The sequence below is a fragment of the Microtus ochrogaster genome, assembly GCF_000317375.1.
Source record: "Microtus ochrogaster isolate Prairie Vole_2 chromosome 14 unlocalized genomic scaffold, MicOch1.0 chr14_random_1, whole genome shotgun sequence".
Taxonomy (NCBI): Eukaryota; Metazoa; Chordata; class Mammalia; order Rodentia; family Cricetidae; genus Microtus; species Microtus ochrogaster.
Genome location: NW_004949096.1, coordinates 6,618,625 through 6,638,655, shown reverse-complemented (window position 1 = coordinate 6,638,655; position 20,031 = coordinate 6,618,625). Strand labels below are relative to the sequence as shown.

The 20,031-nt window shown below is 48.1% G+C and overlaps 1 protein-coding gene across 6 annotated transcripts in view; it reads right to left on the bottom strand.

Moving 5' to 3' along the window:
• Kiaa1549l (KIAA1549 like) overlaps window positions 1–20,031 on the bottom strand; it is a 272,186-nt gene that overhangs the window by 78,479 nt on the left and 173,676 nt on the right. For all 6 annotated transcript variants that reach the window (XM_026787686.1, XM_026787682.1, XM_026787683.1 and 3 more), the window contains 4 exons: window positions 17,530–17,692; window positions 15,706–15,765; window positions 9,902–10,053; window positions 6,786–6,957 (listed from right to left, as the gene is read on the bottom strand). In XM_026787686.1, the coding sequence (XP_026643487.1) occupies window positions 6,786–6,957; window positions 9,902–10,053; window positions 15,706–15,765; window positions 17,530–17,692 (547 nt within the window). The remainder of the gene's footprint in view (window positions 1–6,785; window positions 6,958–9,901; window positions 10,054–15,705; window positions 15,766–17,529; window positions 17,693–20,031) is intronic.

The window sequence follows — 20,031 nt, the reverse complement described above, 5'->3', positions numbered from 1 at the left end:
TTGGGCTCAGCTAACTATTGTCACTGACAGGCTATTGGGCTCAGCTAACTATTGTTACTGATAGGCTATTGGGCTCAGCTAACTATTGTCACTGAGGCTGGAGGACAGAGGACGGCTTATAATAACTAGTTGGTTCTGTGCCTCCACCAGGTGGGACCTGGGAAGTCAGATCAGGCTTGGCAGTTAGTTCCATCATGCACTAAGTCATCTCACCGGCCCCAGAACACAGCTCCTGATTCTCTCCCTCCCTGCTGTATTCATCTCTGTTCCTGCTCCACAGCGAGGCAGGCCATCACCTCACGGCAGCGCTGGCTTTCTTCTGCTTATCCAGCATCCCACACACAAATCCTGTCACTGTTACCAGGCTCTTCCAGACTCTGCCTTTCCCAAAGCTCCTGGGTGGTGTCTGTACCAGGCCTCTGGTCACAGCAGCAAGGCTCTAAAACACAAGTCAGCATGGGCATTTGCTCATATTGTTACCCCCACCACGGTGTGTGTGTGTGTGTGTGTGTGCGTGTGTGTGCATGTGTGTGCGGGCGTGTGTACATGTGTGTGTGCGTGTGTGTGCATGCGTGTGTGCATGTGTGTGTGTGCGTGCGTGTGTGCACGTACATATGAATCACAGGGGCATCCTCAGGACCTATGACAGGGCCTTCCACATAATGAGTGCTTAACCAGAAGCTCGAGGCTTGAGAGCATAAACTGCTGTTATACCCATTGCAATGAGACCAAGCTAGAAGGAAAATCTCATCTCCATGGTGATTCTAGTCCATATTTTAAATCCATTTTGCTTACAGTCTACCTTATATTTTGGTCTTTTATATATTTGGTTATCATGAATCTTCCTAACACTGCTGAACTCTAGAGGTTGCGTGGGACTCTCGAAGCTGAGGACTTTAGACCCTGCAACACAAAAGCCCCACTGGTAAATGCCACATGGGGACAATCTGTCCGAGGAGCCAGCTGGTCCCCCTCTGATTTCAACCACCTTGACGTCAGCTGGTCTGGTCCCTTGTTAGCCAAGTTCTGCTTGTGATCTGGCTGCCCTTAGCTCAGGATGCTATTAGTATAGAAGGGTTTCTCTTTCCACGGTCTGTATCAATCAGCGATTAATCACATTATTAACTTCTGAAAACAGCTCATTAGGTAATGTGCCTCTGTTGACATTGCATTTAATTGCCACAGCTCTTAGTAGCTTGTATTTATATGTGAGTTCTGTGGCATTAACATTTTCTAAAGCTCGGAGCTTCTGTGGAAAGTCTCACTAATACCTTTTTCAGGGTAGGCTATTTTATCCTGATGGAGACCAGGAAGTCCTACTAATCGACTGATGGACATACACATGCGGTGTATGAAAACCTATCCTATATGCATATGTATGTATCAGTATATACATACACAGCAAATGCATAGATGTGTATATAACTGGTGAGCATAGAATGGTTATGTACTCTGACTGCATTTAGTTTTATTGTTTGGGTGGATAACTTTCTTTTTGGTGCAGAATGTAAAATTCCTTCACCTCTATTTAAATGGAGGAGAGAACACATTTATGCATATTAATATATTCCTTTAGCGGTCAAAATGATATGAAAGCTAGGTCAATTGGAGCCCTGAAGTCCAATATATTCATTGGCATGAGCTCTAAAACTATGAGGCTATGGACAGGGTGAAAAGGCCCGAGAGGTCATTTAAATTGCAGGAGGTTCAGTAGAGGACAGAGAGGAAGGAAATGATAAACTCTGCATGTCTCCTTGGCACCAGACACTATGGCAAGCCTGGGCCTGCATCCTGTTCTCATCCTGGTCCACAGGTGGGGAAACTGAGAGCCAAGGTGATAGGAAAGGTCATCTCCCTAAAAGCACTCTGAGACGGGTCTGTAGTGAGCTATCAACGGGAATGGAAGTGTGAGCCTCCGTCTGTGTGTGCGCTGGAGTGCACACTCACATGAGCATTTGACAGGAGGCTCCAAACAGTGTAAACACAGATGAGTGAGTCTCACCTGGTCAGATGCTAAACCGAGAAGGATTCAACTATGCTTCAGGCTTCTTTTCTCAAATGTTGGCGTCTACAGCTGGGTGAGCAGATGCAGGGGCTCCACTGAGTAGTGAGTGTTCAGTCTAGGCTGCTTTCCTGCCCAAACCCTCCCGTGGCTTCTCCTCCACGCAGGGCCAGCCTGTGAAATCTAGTGGGGCCCCTCTCCTGTGCCTTAGACCCCACCACTTCCATTCTTCCTTCTTGTGAACCTCCCCACTCAGCCTCACACCCTGCTCTGTCTGGACCAGGTCCTAATGGCTTCAGGAATCTTCATGTTCCCTCACACCTCCAATTTAGCTGGCTAGTCACTGATCCTCTCACGCCCCCAAGCAACTTCATCTCCTCCGTATCCACAGCTCTTCCCGCCTAGGTTTTCTCTGTGGCATTTACCACCAGCTAGCATAGTATTTATTTGGCTTGTTTAGCCTGTTCACTCAGGACAAGGACGATGGGGAGTGATCACACTCTCGAGGCTGAATCATTAGACAGGAAGGGGAAAGAAGATTGTACGACATGAAGAATAGCCTGGCGTACGGGTTAGTATTTTGACAAACTTAATACAAACTATGGTCATCTGGGAATAAGGAAGCCCATCAGCTTGCCCTGTAGGAATATTTATGGGGCATTTTCCTGACCAATGATTACTGTGGGAGGGGCCTAGTCAAATGTGGGTGGTGCCACCTCTGGGCAGGTGATCCTGGGTGGTTTAAGCAAGAAAACTAAGCAAGGCTTGGGGGCGGGGCAAGCCAGTGTCCCTCCATGATCTCTGCTTCAGCTCCGGCCCTAACTCCCCTCAATAAAGGACTATGACACAGAAGTGAATAAATCATTTCGTCCCCAAGTTACTTTTGGCTATAGTGTTTTATCACAACAACAGAAAGCAAATGAGGATACCTGGAGACAGATTATAAAGGCCCCTGAGTGGGGGCTCAGCCCGAGCTACTGTGAAGATCCATTTCCAGGAATGTGCACTTTATTCTAGAGATGATGGAGAGATAACAGCTGTTTTTTAGGGAGCTGATGTAAGAGCAGAACTCAGATTTGATTACAGCAATTCTAATGGCAGCATGGAAGATACAAGACTGTGCACGTCCCTATGAGCTTGGGGGACGCTACTGCTGTGGCTGAAGATGGGGAGGACAGAGTCCTGAAGAATGGCTCTGCTGTGTGGGTTAGCGGAGAGGCAGAGACAAGGAAGCGAAGGTGAGAGGTTGATGTAGGAGGGTCTTCTATCGATCTGTTGCTTTCATTGGTTAATTAATAAAGAAAACTGCTTGGCCTGATAGGCAGGGAAGACAGAACAGAATTGTGGGAGGAAGAAGGCAGTGAGGCAGACGCCATAGCTCTCCTCTCTGAGATGGACGCAGGCTAGAATCTTCCCGGTAAGCCACCATCTTGTGGTGCTACACACATTAATAGAAATGGGTTAATCAAGATGTGAGAGTTAGCCAGTAAGAGGCTAGAGCTAATGAGCCAAGCAGTGTTTAAATGAATACAATTTGTGTGCTGTTATTTCTGGGGCTAAGCTAGCCATGTGGGAGCCGGGCGGGGCAAAAAGCAGGCCTGCTCGCCTCATCACCCATGTGGGAGCCGGGCGGGGCAAAAAGCAGGCCTGCTCGCCTCATCACTACAAGAGTCACAGTGAGATAGCTTTGGGAGTGGGCAGGAGAGTTGCAGCCTTGGTCCATCCTTAGTCCTTCCTAGCACCTCCACACATCTAATCTGATGTGAGCTCCTCTCTTTTCCCCTTCTCTTAGTACCTTCCCTGTCCCTGCCACCCATCACCGGCCAAGTCCTCTTGGCCTCAGTCCACGTCCCTGTGTGTGTTCGCTTCTTTCTCATCCTTTCCCATGTACCACAGGTCTGGAGCGGAGAGGAGTCTCAGAACAAAGAGACCAAAAGGAGCATAGAGCAGGGACCAGAGATCTGACGGAGAGGAAGGGGGGCAGTGAGCCAGGTTGCTAAGAATGTCCAGTGAGTGGTGTCCTGGGGAATCCAGAGAGGGTGGCAGGATGATCGTGGATATGTGTGTATAGTGTAGACTTCATGAGTGTTCATGCCCACGTATGCATGGAGGCCAGAGGAGGATGTTAGGTATCCACAGCTACTCTTTGCCTTGCTGCCTTGAGATAGGGTCTCTAACCAAACCTAGAGCTATGCTTGGGTCAGCAAGCCCCCCAATCCTGTTTCCACCCACAACAAAGCTGGGGTTATTGGTGCACATAGTCACACACAGCTTTTTATGTGAATGTTGGGGATTTGAACTCAGATCCCCATTTTCTTACCCACTGAGCCATCTCCCCTGCGCTGGACCTGGGATTAAAGAGAAGGAATTATCTGGACACAGCAGGGCAAACGAGGATGAGGTCGCCTTGGCAACCTGCTACGCTGTCCTAACCAGTTGGCTCTGCTTAAATCCATCTCCAGCCTGAAGCCCAGCTGTCAGTTCCACTTCATGATGGCTCCAAGAGAACAGAACCAATCAGAATGCATCCTTAGGCCTCAGTTACCAAATGCACCGTGGTACTGTTGTTTTCTTTCTCCTTATACTAGGACGGTCCCCATAGGATCTCTCCACATGTGTGCTAGGATCAATCTCTTTGCTCACTTGAGGATTCTGACTTACACATCTCACTTTTTTCTTCTCTGTCACTCCCTCTTTAAGACCATCCCCACAGATAACCAAACTCACCCCAAACGACTGTTCTACTCATCTTCCCTTTCTGCCACTATTGTCCCACCATGATCCCCTTCTTACCAATCTTTGCCAAGCCACTGCTAGCTGTGTCACCAAAAAATCTCTATCTGACCAAACTCCGTCAATTTTTACCTGTTCGTACTGCCTCTAGAGGATCTAAATAAGCCTAGAAGTCCACCCCTTTCCACAAGAGTTGCGTGTGAGCTTCCTTTCTGGAGCTAAAGCTCCAGGCAGTTGTGAGTTCCCCAGTGTGGTTGCTGGGAAGGGAACTTGCATCCTCTGCCAGAGCAGTAAGTGCTCTTAACCTCTGAATCATCTCTCCAGCCTCTCCACTTGCTTCCTAAGTCCCCTGCATCTCCTTCCAGCCCCTTGCCACTCCTCGGGACCCTGTTGGCTTTTCCTCTTCCACACATGGACTTCCCGGGAAGTTCCATGGTTTTCACTCTTGCTCAGTTGGCCTCCTGCTCTTTTGTTGATGTTCCCAACCTTCTTTCTCTTGACTTCCATGTGGTCCTCTAGCACACATTCAAACTTAATGTACCACTTCCATCCTTGATTTCCACCCCAGACATTAAATCCACACCGTTTGCCTCTCGTCAACACCCAGACGTCTCCCCTAACTCCTCTCATCTCCCACCTCTTTTCCTGCCAGAAGAACCTGTTGTTTGAACCCAGCAGCTCTGTTGCTCAGAACATTCTGAATGCATCCTGTTCTCCATGCCTAGAATCGCCACCTCTCTCCTTTCCTCGGGATTTGTTCTGGGGTCGGGCAGAGAGACGTAAACACGGAGGACATAACTTTGGGGGAACTTACATAGAAAAGACAACAAAACACAGGAAGTGGGAACCAGAAACTGACAAGAACAGAGGCCCCGAAGAGGGAACGGGAAACGAGAAACAGAAGAGACTCACAGTTGAAAGTGTCATTTCAAAAACAAGACTGCGGAGGATGGCTGTCATCATCCCTCAGCACAGGTGTGTCTGGGAGGATGTACCAGCCAAGCATGGTGTGTCTGTCACACAGTCATCCCCAGGGAAAGCAAGAGAAGAGGAGGAAGAGGAGAGTCAGGAGCCAGGTGTGAACCAACCTGATGCTCTTTGAGGAGGGCGGACACCATCCAGAAAACCATAGGAACTGACCTTCCTTACCCTTCCATCAAACCCTCCACCTGTTCTTTGTTGTTTTTGTTTTTGTTTTTGCCCCGAGCCACTTAAACTACTTGTGTTTCTAGGCACACCTGGTACGTCTCTCCTGCATTTTTACTCACGGTGTTTTTCTGGCACACACACCCTTCCCTTCTTTATAATGAGCTCTTGAAATATGACATGGCTAAGAACACAAGTCTGAAGCTGGAAGTACCCGGATTGGTGTCTCGGCTAAGTGCTGGTTTGTGATGGGTAACGCTGTTATTCTACTTTTTTTTTTTTGAGCCTGTTTGACCTCCTATAGTTTGGAGCTGAGTAAACAAAGCCCTATCAGAACAGAAGGCCAATAGCTAGAGCACAGTAAATGCCACAAGAGCGGCCACAGAGCGTATTGGTTTTAATACCCTTCTTCTGTTTCAGGAGGATCCTTTAAGCAAAGCCCCCCCTAGGCAGGTACCAGTGTTCTACTGCCAGCCCCATGCATCGACAACTCTGTCTATCAGAGCCAGAAACCAGATGTCACCCACTTCTAATGCCCTCCAGTGCTAAGCATAGTTCACAAGGAACTGAATGTTCACTGCATCAAATTATTTTCAATTCCCCTAGCACATACATATGATCTCAGCTGCAGTTATTTTCTGTAGCTAGATTATACTGGATCTGAGGAGGAAGAGGAGTTAGCACCTGGGGACAAAGGGACATTATCATCTACTATCATTTAGATACTACAAACCATCACCCTCACCTAATGCTTATTGCTTTAACAGAAAAGAGCTGACTGATCTTCAAACCACCCAGAAGCAAGTTTTGTTCAGCTGTAAGACCACCCATATGGCTTGGAGGAGCATTGGGGTGCACGAAAATAATCAATGCCGTTAAAGCACTGACTGAGCAGACTCCTTACGGTCAGCCTGTAGAAGGACAACGTGGTGCAGGGTCAAGGCCATCCTCTGGGAGTCGATGGTGCTCAGGATCTTGGCTGCTGCAGTCCCCAGCAGTGGCTTCCCGTTGTACAGTGTGTAGTACGTCAGCTCTGCTGGGTCCTTTGGTCCTGGCACTCGCTGCATCTTCACCATCTTTCAAAAAAAGAGAAGCAGGGTGTTGCTGAGGCATCTTGGACAGGCTCTGCAGGCCTCTGAGCCATCAGAAGGCTCCCCTCACCGAGTCATTGAGCCTACTGGGCCCGACAGGACCCACAGGGACAGGCTAGATATCAGCCCCACGGTCCTCCATAGAGCCAGAGTCTCAGGACGCTGGTCATCCCTGGAAGGAGAGGCTGAGAGGAGAAAGTGAGGCTTGACACACAGCAGCATCCGGAAGGCAGCCGGAAGCTGGGGATGAACAGGGAAGAGCGAGTTTCCCAACCTCCACTGAGCTTTGGCCTCGTTTGAAAATAGGCCTCCGTGCTAACTCAGGGCACGCTAGGTGTCCCAAACAAGGTGCTTAATTTCAAAACTCTTCAATTGCCTGAAAGGGGGAAATGAGCTATCTGTCTATAATGAGGAGACCTCTGATAAAAGTGGAACTCGTAAACTCAAACTCCTTTCTCTAAATCGGCAACATAGAGGCTTGCTTCTTTGTGTTTGTTAAAAAAAAAATCAATTAATTAAATTAAAAAAAAACAATCTTTTCTCATTTGACATACCAATCCCAGTTCCTACTCCCTGCTTTGCTTCCTCCACCTTCTCCCCACCCCATCCCCCACCCACTCCTCAGAGAGGCTAAGGCTTCCAATGGGGAGTCAACAAAGTCTAGCACATTGCTTTGAGGTAGGACCAAGGCCCTCCCCACTATAACTAGGCTGAGCAAAGAGAATGGGCTCCAAAAAGCCAGTTCAAGTAGTAGGGATAAATCCAGATACGATTATGATAATCACAGGATATGGACATAGTGTTTTGTTGTATGTTTATAGGTATGGTAAACACTGAGCATTTAGGATTTTAATCTTTGACTCTTAGAATTAGCAATTAATTGATAAACATTATATTACAGTATTTTCAGTATACATTACAGACATTGAGTTTAAAGAATATAAAAAAAAATTATAAAAATGTTTATAGAAAGTTCATTAATGACATCAAAAAACCCTGAAAAATCCAAAAGTCAATAGTAATAAACTGAATAAATGAGTTATGGAAAGTCATGTAATAGATTATAATGAATGAACTCCAGTTCATATGAATGTGGATTACAAATTACAGAATACAAAATTTAAAACAGGAAAAACAACATGGCATGCTTGTAAGGATCTACGCATGGGGGTGAAATCTGTATAGAAGATACAGGACTGAATTAATCCAAAATTCAGAACCACGCTCAACTTGGATAGGAAGAAAGGGAACATAATTTTAAAAATTAATGCTCTGTGTGTGTGTGTGTGTATGTGTGTGCTGCTCTTGCCTGTGTGCAGGGCAAAGGTCAACTTTTGGTATCTTCCTCCACCACTTTCTACCTCTGTTGCTGAGAAAGTGTCTTTCACTGAACCTGAGCTCACTTAATTTGGTTTGGCTTGCTAGCTAGCAACCCCCAGGATCTTCCCGCCTCTAACCTTCCAGTTCTGGTGCTAGAGTTATATGAGCTGCCAAGACCTGCTTTGTGTGTGTGTTCTGAGTATCCAAACTCAGGCCTTCATACTGTGCAGCAAGCACTTCTCGGGCTGAGCCATCTTCCCAGATACATCAACTACAGAAATAACTAAATTCTAGCCATCTAAATCTCCATATTTATGAAGGGATGTTGTTTTATAAAGGTCTCAACCCGGAAGAAAGGCCTCTGGGTGAAAGACAATGGAAGTGTGGGTTTGGGGGAGGCTTCGACACGTCAGTGGGAGAGGAGTCGGGCAGTGCTCAAACAACCTGGCAGAAGCGAGTGATAATTCAAATATCTATTAACGTCACTCACTTCCAACTTGATAGCACTTCTTACCACGATTTAGCCAAGTATGATGTCAGAAGCAATCTATAGCATGTCTATGTAGAGGTTTTTAGAAAGAAAGAAGTGCCACTCCTTCTGTCCACCGTACCATCTCTGCAGTCTCTGAGATGTGCAGACGTGTTAGGCTCACAAGTAGCCAGGGCTTGTAAGAAGCTCCTTTCTCTCCCATGGACTGATGCAAACCACTTCACAGCCAGTGACGTGCTTTCTGTCGTTAGAAAGGCATGAACTGAAGGGCTTACATGAAACAGACCCACAGAGGGGAAATCACATTCCTGCTTGTGAAACGAACTATCCTTTTACTAAGGGATGGGCTGGCATGGAGCAAACTTGCAGAACCAAATTGGCATCCAAAAGGTCAATGAGCACAATGCACCATGGAGTGTCTCTGATACAACTCATGCAGGAAGAGAAGGTGGGTGACTTTCAAGAAGTCATGGGAATGTGACCGGCAGACACATTGTGTTGACGTCTGCATTTCCACATAGACAGCACAGCACCGAGCATCTATGCAGACATGGTCAGCTGTCAATCAGGAGTGCGTAGGCCAGCAGAAGGCCACACTACTAGGAGGGTATCTGTGATGGGAGCTTTGTCGATGATCATGTTAGAGACGGATGCTCAGGGGTGAAGGACGAAGTTAATCATATTTAAGCTGCATGGATTGGGTCAAATATGCTAAGGACATTTCCACTCTAGGGGGAACTGGATAAAGTGTGGAGGGAGGTGTAGGTAGCCCCCACAGGGACAGCTGCTGTCCTGACTACGCAAGTCCCTTTAAACTAACCCAGAGAAGTTTGTGCTGGTGGTTTCTTTGAGAGGTACGAGGAACTGACAGGGCGAGAGGTGACTTGGGAACTTTTGCTTCATGAATATCCACGTATCTAGAGACTCACTTCCTGGTAATCTAGTTACTGACAACGAAAAGAGAGACTGACCCGCAGCCTTGAAAGCTCCAGAGGGGTGTCGATCAAGAGGCTTAAGTCAGTTGGCAGCACGGATGTGCGTCTGGGCACAGGTAGTTGTTTAGTCCCAGGAAACACAGCCCTCCCACGGTCATTAGAAAACCCCAGTGCACACACCTACCTGCACAGTATAGCTTCCCAAGGTGGTGGCCCGTTTAAACCGCCGGCTCTGTTGCTGGGACATCATGAAGAGCTGGGCTAGACGTTGCTCCATGACCCGGGCAAAGCTCTGGTTGTGCAAGCCTACCAACGAGTTGTCCACGCCCTGGAGCACTAGGGATGCAGAAGGCAGAGGGGATGCTCAGAGCCCAGACTCCCTGTTGATTCAGTAACTACACCACCACCTGCCCTGCATGATAAGAACCACCTTGACCTACTTACAGTGGGGCTTAGCCAACCTTACCTACTTCTCCTCCAAGGCAGTTCCTAAGTTAAGAATCCTTGCCTATGTGTTACCCATGTTGGAAGGGTTAGTGGCCTGCCTAAGACTGCCCAGCGAGCAAGCAGCAGAGTCAGGGTAAGAACCCAAGCTTCTATAACTCCAAAGCTGTGTGTTTCTTCTATAAACTGTGTCATTTCAAACATTTCGTCATCAAACCCAAACTTTTAAAGATGACACACCCCACAAAGAGTCCACAGGGAATATAGCTGATCTGTGGGTGCAGCTAATTGGGGGCTGGGCTGGTTCTCACTCGCAAACCTGGACTCAGGATTTATTTCTCTTTCTCAACAGCATGGCCAAGGATTCACAGAGCCACCCTGGAACTGGAGTGCACATTTGGACAAACTATGCTCTTCAGTATCCTTATCTCTCCCTGCTAGACAGGATGCTTCCTACCCCTAAAGCTGCCCAGGGCCCATCATGTCCTCTCCCATTCAAGAGGAAGACAAGTTAGTGGAAGGACTGTGTTTTCTCTCATTTCTGGCTCCTGTCAATCACGGGTCCTTCAGCAAGCCACTGGAGTCCAGTCCTCTGCAAAAGGGAAGGGCACCTCCGAGCAAGCACATGTCCAGTAGGCTCTAAGGTCAAAGGGGACAGGATGCATGAGGCAGTTTGGCCCTGTCTATGGAAGGTACATGGGAATCTTTCCTGGCCCTAACCTCTGCATGGTTAGATCTCAGCAGCCATTTCTGGGGACAAGAGGGGAGACGGTGACGGTCAAGTTACAAGTCACCACTAGGGCATGGATGAGCGTTGTAAGAGTACTAGGGCCTCTCTAGGGCTTTTTACAGGGACAACTGCCTGTTTTCATTTATTTCCAGAGTCCAACTCTTGCTCTACATCCCATGGGAAGCAGCTTCACCCTAAGCATGCAAACAGTGCCTTCAGACACAGTCACAACCAAAATTTTAGTGGTCAAATTTATTATTGGGCTTTTAAAGCAATTGAAGCTCATCAGGGCTGGGAATGGTTCCTAACACAGTCCAGCCCAGTATCATGAATACGAACCATCCACCAAAGTGCAGAAACAAACCCTCCCAAAGAGCATAGTGTCTCTGTAGCCGCTGATCAAGCAGGGGGCGGTGCACGCAGCCAGCACCAATGATGGAATCCACACGGGGCCAGGCCCCATTGTCAGAAGTGAGGCTCAGAGAATGACACTGATACACGGATCAAAAAGGAAATCAAACCCACAGCTGGGTCTCTAAAATGACTTCTTTGAAGCCATAAACGCCAAATGATCCCCCTGGAGGGTATAAAGCAAAGCCCCAGGGCCCTGGCGAGGGACTCTCGATTGTTTGCCAGCCAAGTCCCTGCAAACAGAGATGAATTGCACTGTCAGTGCCCTGCAGACTCCCGGGGTCCCACGGGGTTTCCTACCTCACACAGGGGAGCCTGGTTCAAAAACACCCCGTGTACTAAATATACAGATCAGACACTGAAATGACTTCTAAGTTGCCCACCTCTCCCCCAACTAGTGGACAAGAGGAGGAGAGGGGGGCACCATAAATTGGTTTACAGGAATCTCAGTCATGAGTCAAAGACAGACACCAAGTAAAGGCATTTGTCAGACTTCTAGGTGAGAAAAATGCTCCAGCAGTTAATGGTCGCTTGTGTTACAGATGCTCTCAGGGATACTGAATTGTAATTTTAAGTTGCTCAAAATGGGACATTTTATTTTATATGTGTTTTTAGTAATTTCTCTTTAAAACAACAAAACATCTCCGGGCAAGCACCGGAGCATGTGGGGAGCACCCAGAGCGGCACAGCCTATACGATTGGAGTGTGCTCCCCTGCAGCTCTCCAGAAAAAGAGTGGGTTCTTCTTGGTGTCAGCTGGGTGGCGCTGGGGGTCAGAAGCAGGGGTGCGAGTCTGAGCCACTGCTCTCCTTCCTGAGACAAGACACATAGCTCCTCAGGACCACAGTTCTCCCCTGAGCCAGCTACTGACTGAGAAGAACTAACTCAGCAAATGCTACTTAGAACAGTGTTCTAGGACCCCGCTGTGTGGAAGCCATTGCTGTCCTAAGCCTGCCTCCCCTCCTTTGCTATGCCCATTCTTGCCAGAGGAGGAAATGTCATGAAGGCCTGGATCTGGGCCCCTGTGCGTGGTTCCCCCTCCCCTCTCCCAAGGTCCGCAGCATGCTCCTTGACCCATCCTGCCTTCCGGAAGGCAATGGAGGGGCTTGCACTCAGAGCTCGTACACAGAGCTTGCACTCCGTGGCTCAGCTCTCTCAGCACACCAGCCAGGGCTCTCTTAGCCACCCACTCTCAGCCACCACAGATTCAGAGCGGAGGAGCCTTCCAAGTCCCTGCGCTGGTATGAAAAGTTCAAGACCACGACGCCCTTCTCGTTTTACTTATAATCACTCCGGGCTCTATGATCCATTACCAGGCAAGGGTCAGCCTCCTGCACTTGAGCTAAACTATTTCATTTGTGGTTGACTCCCACACATTCAGACTCCAGGAGTCTTCGTGCTCAGCTGGTGCCCTCCCTCATTCTACGGGCAAGTGTGTGAAGCCCAGAGGGCCCAGGAGACCGGCTGTAGACACACTAGTAAGAAGCAGGGTGAGAAGAGAAGAAAGTCGCTGGTCACTGGATCGCAGCCACTTTGTCTCTGGTGAAGAAACAAAGGCGGATGTATAAATCAGAGACAGGCTTGCTGATTAGTCCAGGGCTCACTGTCTAGTGAGTTCCTGTCTACCTGCCTCTGCCTCCCTTTGATGTGGGTCCTGGGGAGTCTAGCCCAGACCCTCATACCTGCAGGGCAAACCCTTAACTGACTGAGCTATATCTTCAAGCCCTGGTCACTAATATCTGGGTATCTCTATCTTGGTTTACTTCTATAGAACCAATAGCAGGATCCTCAGACAGTAGGACTGCCTGTAGGTTCTCTGTAAAGAGAAATTGCAGAGGTCACCCATCGCTCCTGATTTTCCATCAAAGAAGGACCCACCCTCAGCAAGAGGGGGAAAGTACAACATAGTCCATGCAAGTTCAGTTGTAAAACAGACAGGAGCAAGTAGAGCTTGCAATAGGAACTACAGAAAGGGGGAGTGGCTACAAACTGAAAAAGACAGGGCTTGTGGTGATGGTCTGGAGCCCAGGCCGAGCAAAGACCCTCATTGCTGGCTCCTGATAACCAACCCTTTCTTTTATGATAGGGCAAGCTAGCACAGGCTCCCTAGAAGTCTGTAAAGTGGTCATGGTTCATATGGAAGGCAAGAGGGCCATGCCATAGCATGATTCCAGTTCCTCATAAGCACTAACTGATCGATGCCACCAGCTGAGGGACAGTGGCAGTCCTGTTTAGATCACTGCAATGCCAACAACAGCAATGAGGGAGGAAGTTACATAAGTGAGCACGAAGAGTTAAGTCCCAGGGGAGCCGGGAAAAAAAGACCATGTGCATAGCTTTCCTTAGGGTAATGGCACCCAAACAAAGGCACAGCAAGGCATGGGCAGATGGGGAGGGGGTCCCCCGGTGGCTGTTGAGGGCAGCCTGTGCGTAAGAATGGATTATGATCACTGAGTGTAAACTTTAAAGTTCAGAGACGGGGGAATATCTGTGAAGGAAGAGGCACCATTGCTTGAGGAGAGGACACGCGATTTTGTGGTGTTATGTAACCCGCTGGCTCAGACATGTGTTGCTGGGTTTTAGCATGGCCTCTCTGGGGTTTGCATCCTGGTAGCTGTTTCTAATTTGTTAAAAATATGCTTCTTTAGTTTGCCTTCTTAGCAGTTAAAATGGCCTCTGCATACCAAAGACCCTGCAGTGGGGGCACATGGGCGATGTGTCCTTGAGAAGAGAGCCTAGGCAGGCATCACACAGCAGGGTGGGAACTCCTTGGCTGGGACTTTAGGCCACAGCCCACCTGCCACGTGCTTGGGACAGCAGCAAGGGAAGGACGGATGAAGGAAGGGAGCTCGGGGCAGCTGCTCCCCTAAGCACATTTCCGAGTCTTGAAGGATCTTCCTACCTCTCATTGATGGGCTGGGCTATGTTCCCCCAGTTCACACGAGCAAGTCCCAACCCCCAGCATGTCAGAGGGTGACAGTGTTTGGACAGAGGGTCTTTGTAGGGGTAATGAAATTAAAATGAGGTCACCAACATGGACCATCAGCCAATGTGTCTGGTGTCCTTCTAAGAAAAGGAAATCAGGGGGCTGGAGAGATGGCTCAGAGGTTAAGAACATTGCTTGCTCTTCCAAAGGTCCTGAGTTCAATTCCCAGCAACCACATGGTGGCTCACAACCATCTGCAATGAGGTCTGGTGCCCTCTTCTGGCCTGCAGTCAGAATATTGTATACATAATAAATAAATAAATACTTTAAAAAAAAGAAAAGGAAATCAGGACAGACAGGCTCAGGGAAGAACAAGCAGAGAGAAGGTGATCAACTACAAGTCAAGGGGATGGGAAGAAGCTGCAAAACTATTATTGGTGTCTCAATCTCAGACTTGCAGACCATGGAGAATGTAACTTTCAACTGTCTACACTCTGATGGCTGGGCTGGTCCCTTTCCTCCTACCGACAGCTGTCCTCTCCATTTGCCTCAATAACGCTGCTTCTCTCATTTTAGAGGCACTGGGAGACTTTGGAAAAACACAAACAGAATGCTGCTGCTGGTTCATAGTATTCAGCTGTGAAATGCCAAGGGATAAAGAAAATGCCACCAGGACACTCCTGCTCTTCGACTCCCCCTCGACCTCATCTGCAGAGCACAAGGATTGGCATGGCTGCGTCACGTGCCCCGAGAAAGAGCAGCACATATATGGCCCTCCTCTGGCTTTAATTTGGGCTTTGCAGGACAGTGCAGAAAAGCCTGCTGTCTGTTCAAACAAACACTCAGACCGGTGTGCCCCAGACGGCCACCCACACAGACGTGCCCCAGACGGCCACCCACACAGACGTGCCCCAGATGGCCACCCACACAGATGTACCCCAGATGGCCACCCACACAGACGTGCCCCAGACGGCCACCTACACAGGTGTGCCCCAGACGGCCACCTACACAGCAGGTGTGCCCCAGACGGCCACCCACATAGACGTGACCCCCGACGGCCACCCCCTCAGACGTGCCCCAGATGGCCACTCACACAGACATACCCCCACACAGACGTGCCCCAGACGGCCACCCACACAGACGTACCCCCACACAGATGTGCCCCAGACGGCTAACTACACAGATATGCTCCAGACGGCCACCCACACAGAGGTGCCCCAGACGGCCACCCCCTCAGAAGTGCACCAGACGGCACCCACTGGTGCTGCCATGAGATAGGCTGAAGACGGGACCATTGAAGTAGCAGTTTTGAATTATTTATCAGTAATCATCTTCAGGGTGTTCTTTTCTCAGCCTCCCCACTCCCTTCCAGTCTGATAGAAGGGACTCCTTGATTTATTAGGGAGGACCAAAAGGCACCCTTTTTAGACAAACCAACTTGATGGTACAGAGAGGGACATACAGAAATCCGATGTTACCTGTGATGACCCAGTAGTCTCTGGTTGTTTCTGATATATCAAGGTTGGGATATTCCAGTGCTGAAACAGATAAAACACACATGGGCTCTCTTTGATAGGCTGTATGAGTGAACATTATCAAGCGGAACACGGAAGTGACAAGCTGGAAAGCAGCTGGGTCCCACACTGAGAAATCTATTGCACACAGGTCAAACTATCTTATTGTACAGATAGTGACTCAGTAGGGGGCAACCTCTACAAGGGGCTCAGATTCAGGAGATTCTCTTTGTGAAGTTTTCCCTCCAAGCCTTTTTACATGGAACAACATGGCTATCAGCACCCACAGCTGCAGCCTGCCTTAGCTGGAGCTTCCTCTGAATAGGTCATCTAGCACCGTGGAGGTCTAAGGAGTGGAGATCTCTTCACGGGGTCTTTCCGGCATTGCGGGCTTACATGTGGTACTGAAAGCTATCGTCTGCTTTACCAGCATGCTCACTATGAGAATCCACCCATGAAGAGGACATAGTACAGTGGCTCACACACAGTCAGTGCTCAGTAAATCTTTCATGTGTGTGTAAGTGTACACATGTATGCTTAAGCCGGAGGAGGATGGCAAGTGTCTTTCTGAATTGCTTCCCACCCTGCTTTCTGAGACAGGATCTCTCACTGAACTGTAATCTTGTTGATTTGGCTAGGCTGGCTGTCCTGGGCCAACCTCCCAGCACCAGTGTTACAGTTGTGAGCACCTCACTAGGATTTTCTTCTTTCAATGTGGGTACTGGGATAAAACTCAGATTTTCAGGCTTGCACAGCAAGCACTTCAGCAACTGAGCCATTTCCCAAGTCCATACTACTCAGTTCAACTTAACTGATTATTATTAGAATACCGAGCTGGTTAAAGAAGGTAACTCCTGCTGCCCTGTGACATCCTACTGCCATCTTTCATGACGTAATCTTTTCATGAGTTCCGAGTCATCCTGACTGCCTGAAAGTTTATAAGATCTTTCCAATAAACACGTTCAAAAAACTTCTCAGTGGTTGGTAAGTGACAAGTATATACCTTTTACACACACACACACACACACACATTCATGTGTATACAAATGCGATCTCATTTATTTATAGTTTCAAAACAACTCTAGAAAGAAATTACAGAACACTTTTGCCAGTGGGTATATTTTAAAAGGAAATCTTTGCCAGTGACCTTGTGGAATATAACAATTAAATGTAGGGCACAGAGCGTCACTTCCTTTAGCTACCCAGCCAATGTCTAGTGACAAAATGCGGGCTGCTCTGTCTTCAAAGTCCACTTGACTGCATAGCAATGAGGATTATGTAACCAGCCTTACCGAGAGCCAGGGCCTCAGACTATGGGGACTTCAAGTGAAGTCACGACACAGATTGCAAAGTTTGCATTCTGCTGCTTGTAGTCAGCTGGACCGAAAGGTCTAGGAACATTTGTGCAGGGGAAAGAAAACCATGGCAACCAGAACTGTTCCTACGGACAGATGCCCTGGGAGGCAATGCTCAGAGCACAGGTCCCCACGCAGCCCTGTTAGCTGTGGGAGAGTGGATATCTTATGAAAATTGGGAGGGGGAGCTTCATTTTTTTTCTCCTGGTTTTGCACCCACCTCACAGGCTCATTGTAAGCATCAAGCAAGGGCTTTCTTGAAGTGTGCAGTAAACTTTTTGACAACTTAACCCCACGTGTTGCATTTTTAAGTTGCTCATGATAATACTCACAGTATGTAACGAAGCACTACAGAGGTTCTCCTGTTACACGGAGAACACCCCCAGGGGAAACCCAGGGCCCTTCTACATGAGGCTGAGGCGCGCATACTCACGTTCAGCGATGGTAAGCGGAGGGTAAGTGAGGTAGAATCCTACCAGCTCAGCGGAGAGCTGGCTAAGGAGGCTGCTGGCCACGGTGCCATTGAGGAAGGAGCTCTGATTGCCCACAGCATACACCAGTGTGACGGCTTGGGAGGCATTGGACGTGCTCACGATCTGAATGACACAGGAGCAAAAGGGAAGGAGACATGCCAAATAAGGTGAGGGTCTGTGTCATGGAGGCCAAGGAAGGGACCTTCCAACAGAAGTTGTGGGTTGCGACGGAAGGGCAGTGGGGAGACAGCAAAGAGGAAAAAGAATAGTAAGTCATTGTTTAGAGATGGTAGGATCATGCCAGGCACTGGGCTCTGGGGGTACACCATGCCAGGCACTGGGCTCTGGGGGTACACCATGCCAGGCACTGGGCTATGGGGGTACACCATGCCAGGCACTGGGCTATGGGGGTACACCATGCCAGGCACTGGGCTATGGGGGTACATCATCTCTATCTTACTCTAACCCTGCAAGGACTGTCTATTTATGACTGCCTTTCACACATGTGGAAACCTGGCGTGACCGGGATTTGTCTGAGGTCATACAGCTCATGCATGACAGAGTCAGGATTTGAACCCAAGCAATCTTGACTTCTGGCTCTTAATCAAGCGTGTGTCTTTCCCAGGGGTTAAGCTGACTCAAGTGACCGCTGTAATTCTGGAAATAGAAAGCAGAGCATGGGGTACAGGAGGATGACCTGACTGCCAAATGTTCAGGGACCTTTCAGGTTGTGAGCAGGGTGACGGAATATGAGCATAACAGGAATTCAGAAATACAAAATAGATCCTTTATGGCACAATGACTTCCTTTTGTGAACCATTAGTTTGGTATGGAATATGAGAAAGACATTCTCTAAGATAACATAGGTTTCTCCTCATACTCAGTCTAATTTCATTTTTAGTTGCTAGGGAAAAATGAGATTTTTCTGGGTCAGTGTATGGATAAAAATATCTCGAACATTTGAAAAACACGAGCAGGGGAAAAATCACTGGCTGGGCAAGATGCTTTTGCTGGGCGATGTGCGCGTGTCTGCCCTTTCTCTCCAGATCTCCTTGCCATTGCCCTGTATGTCACAAAGGGCATCCCACAGGTTCCGCCATGGTTTCTTAGGGAGAGAGGAAAAAAGGGCAGGGTATTAATGCCAGTCACCCTCCCAGTAGGCATCAGGCCCAGGCATAGCCTGGATACTAGGCTGTCCCTGCCTGCACGTTCAGCTGAGATGCCTTTATGGAACTCTCAAGTTCCTTTTGAGGACTGTCTTACATACCTGGGGACTGCCTGCCGCCTGGCCTGCTGGGGCCTTTTTGCCTAGGCGACATCTCTACAGCTTTGCTCTCTGTCCCTGCTTGGAAGAGAGCTGCTCAGAATAGCGTCTGCACTTTGCTGTCTGTTTTCCCCACAGGTGGCAAACGTCTCTCAGTTCTCCAACCAAGAGTCATAACCCCTTGCCAAGGATAACCCAGCCAACATTTCTGCTCAGCTCTTGCTCTCCTCCCAGAAAGTAATTCTGAAATGTGCTTCAGCTACAGGTATTCAGACCTCTGTTCCGGGTATGCAGAAGAAAAAAAACCCAACACTTTCTGATGACTTAAACGAGTTTGCTGAGAACTGGAGAGATGGCTCAGTGGCTAAGCGCTAAAAGCATTGGGTCTCTTTCAGAGGACCTGAGTTTGATGGGCAGCACCCAGATCAGGTGGCTCACAACCACCTATAACTCCAGCTCCAGGGAATCCAGTGCCCTCTTCTGGCCTCTTAGGGCACCCACATGTATACACACACACACGCATACACACACACACACACACACACACCACACTCCACACATATTAAAATATCAAATAATAAGACTAATTAATCTTTATTGCTATTGTGATTGTGAGAATTTACTGAATACATGTCACCTTTTAATAAATAGCACTAAATCTCCCTGGACCTCCAAGAAGTCCATAAAGCTAGTAATATAGAATTTTATACACCTATATCTCTCTATATATACATATATAGATATGTATGTGTGTGTACATTTATAAAATTATGTATGTTCATACATATATTCTACCAGGTAAGTTACACCTTTTTGTTGTGGCAAAATATATAAATCACTGAATTTAGTGTTCTAACCATTTCAGCATTAAGTAGATTCTCATTTTTGCCAACCATCACCAACTCCATCTTCTGAACATCCTCACTGCCCCCAAGTGTATCTCTTCTTCCATTAAACAATTCCCAGTTTCTCTATATTCTTACTGCAAGGTTGCTCTTAAAATAAGATTACTGACTATTCCACAACTCCAGGTATCTGGTAGAAGAGAAATCACTCTAGAGTTTTCTTCTGTGATGGGTTTCCTTCACTTAGCACAGTGACCTCAACGCCAGCCAAGCTGCAAGAGGACCAGAATGGCCTTCTTGATAGAAGGCTTGGTACCATTCCCGCATATGTATAGACTACATTTATTTTTCAC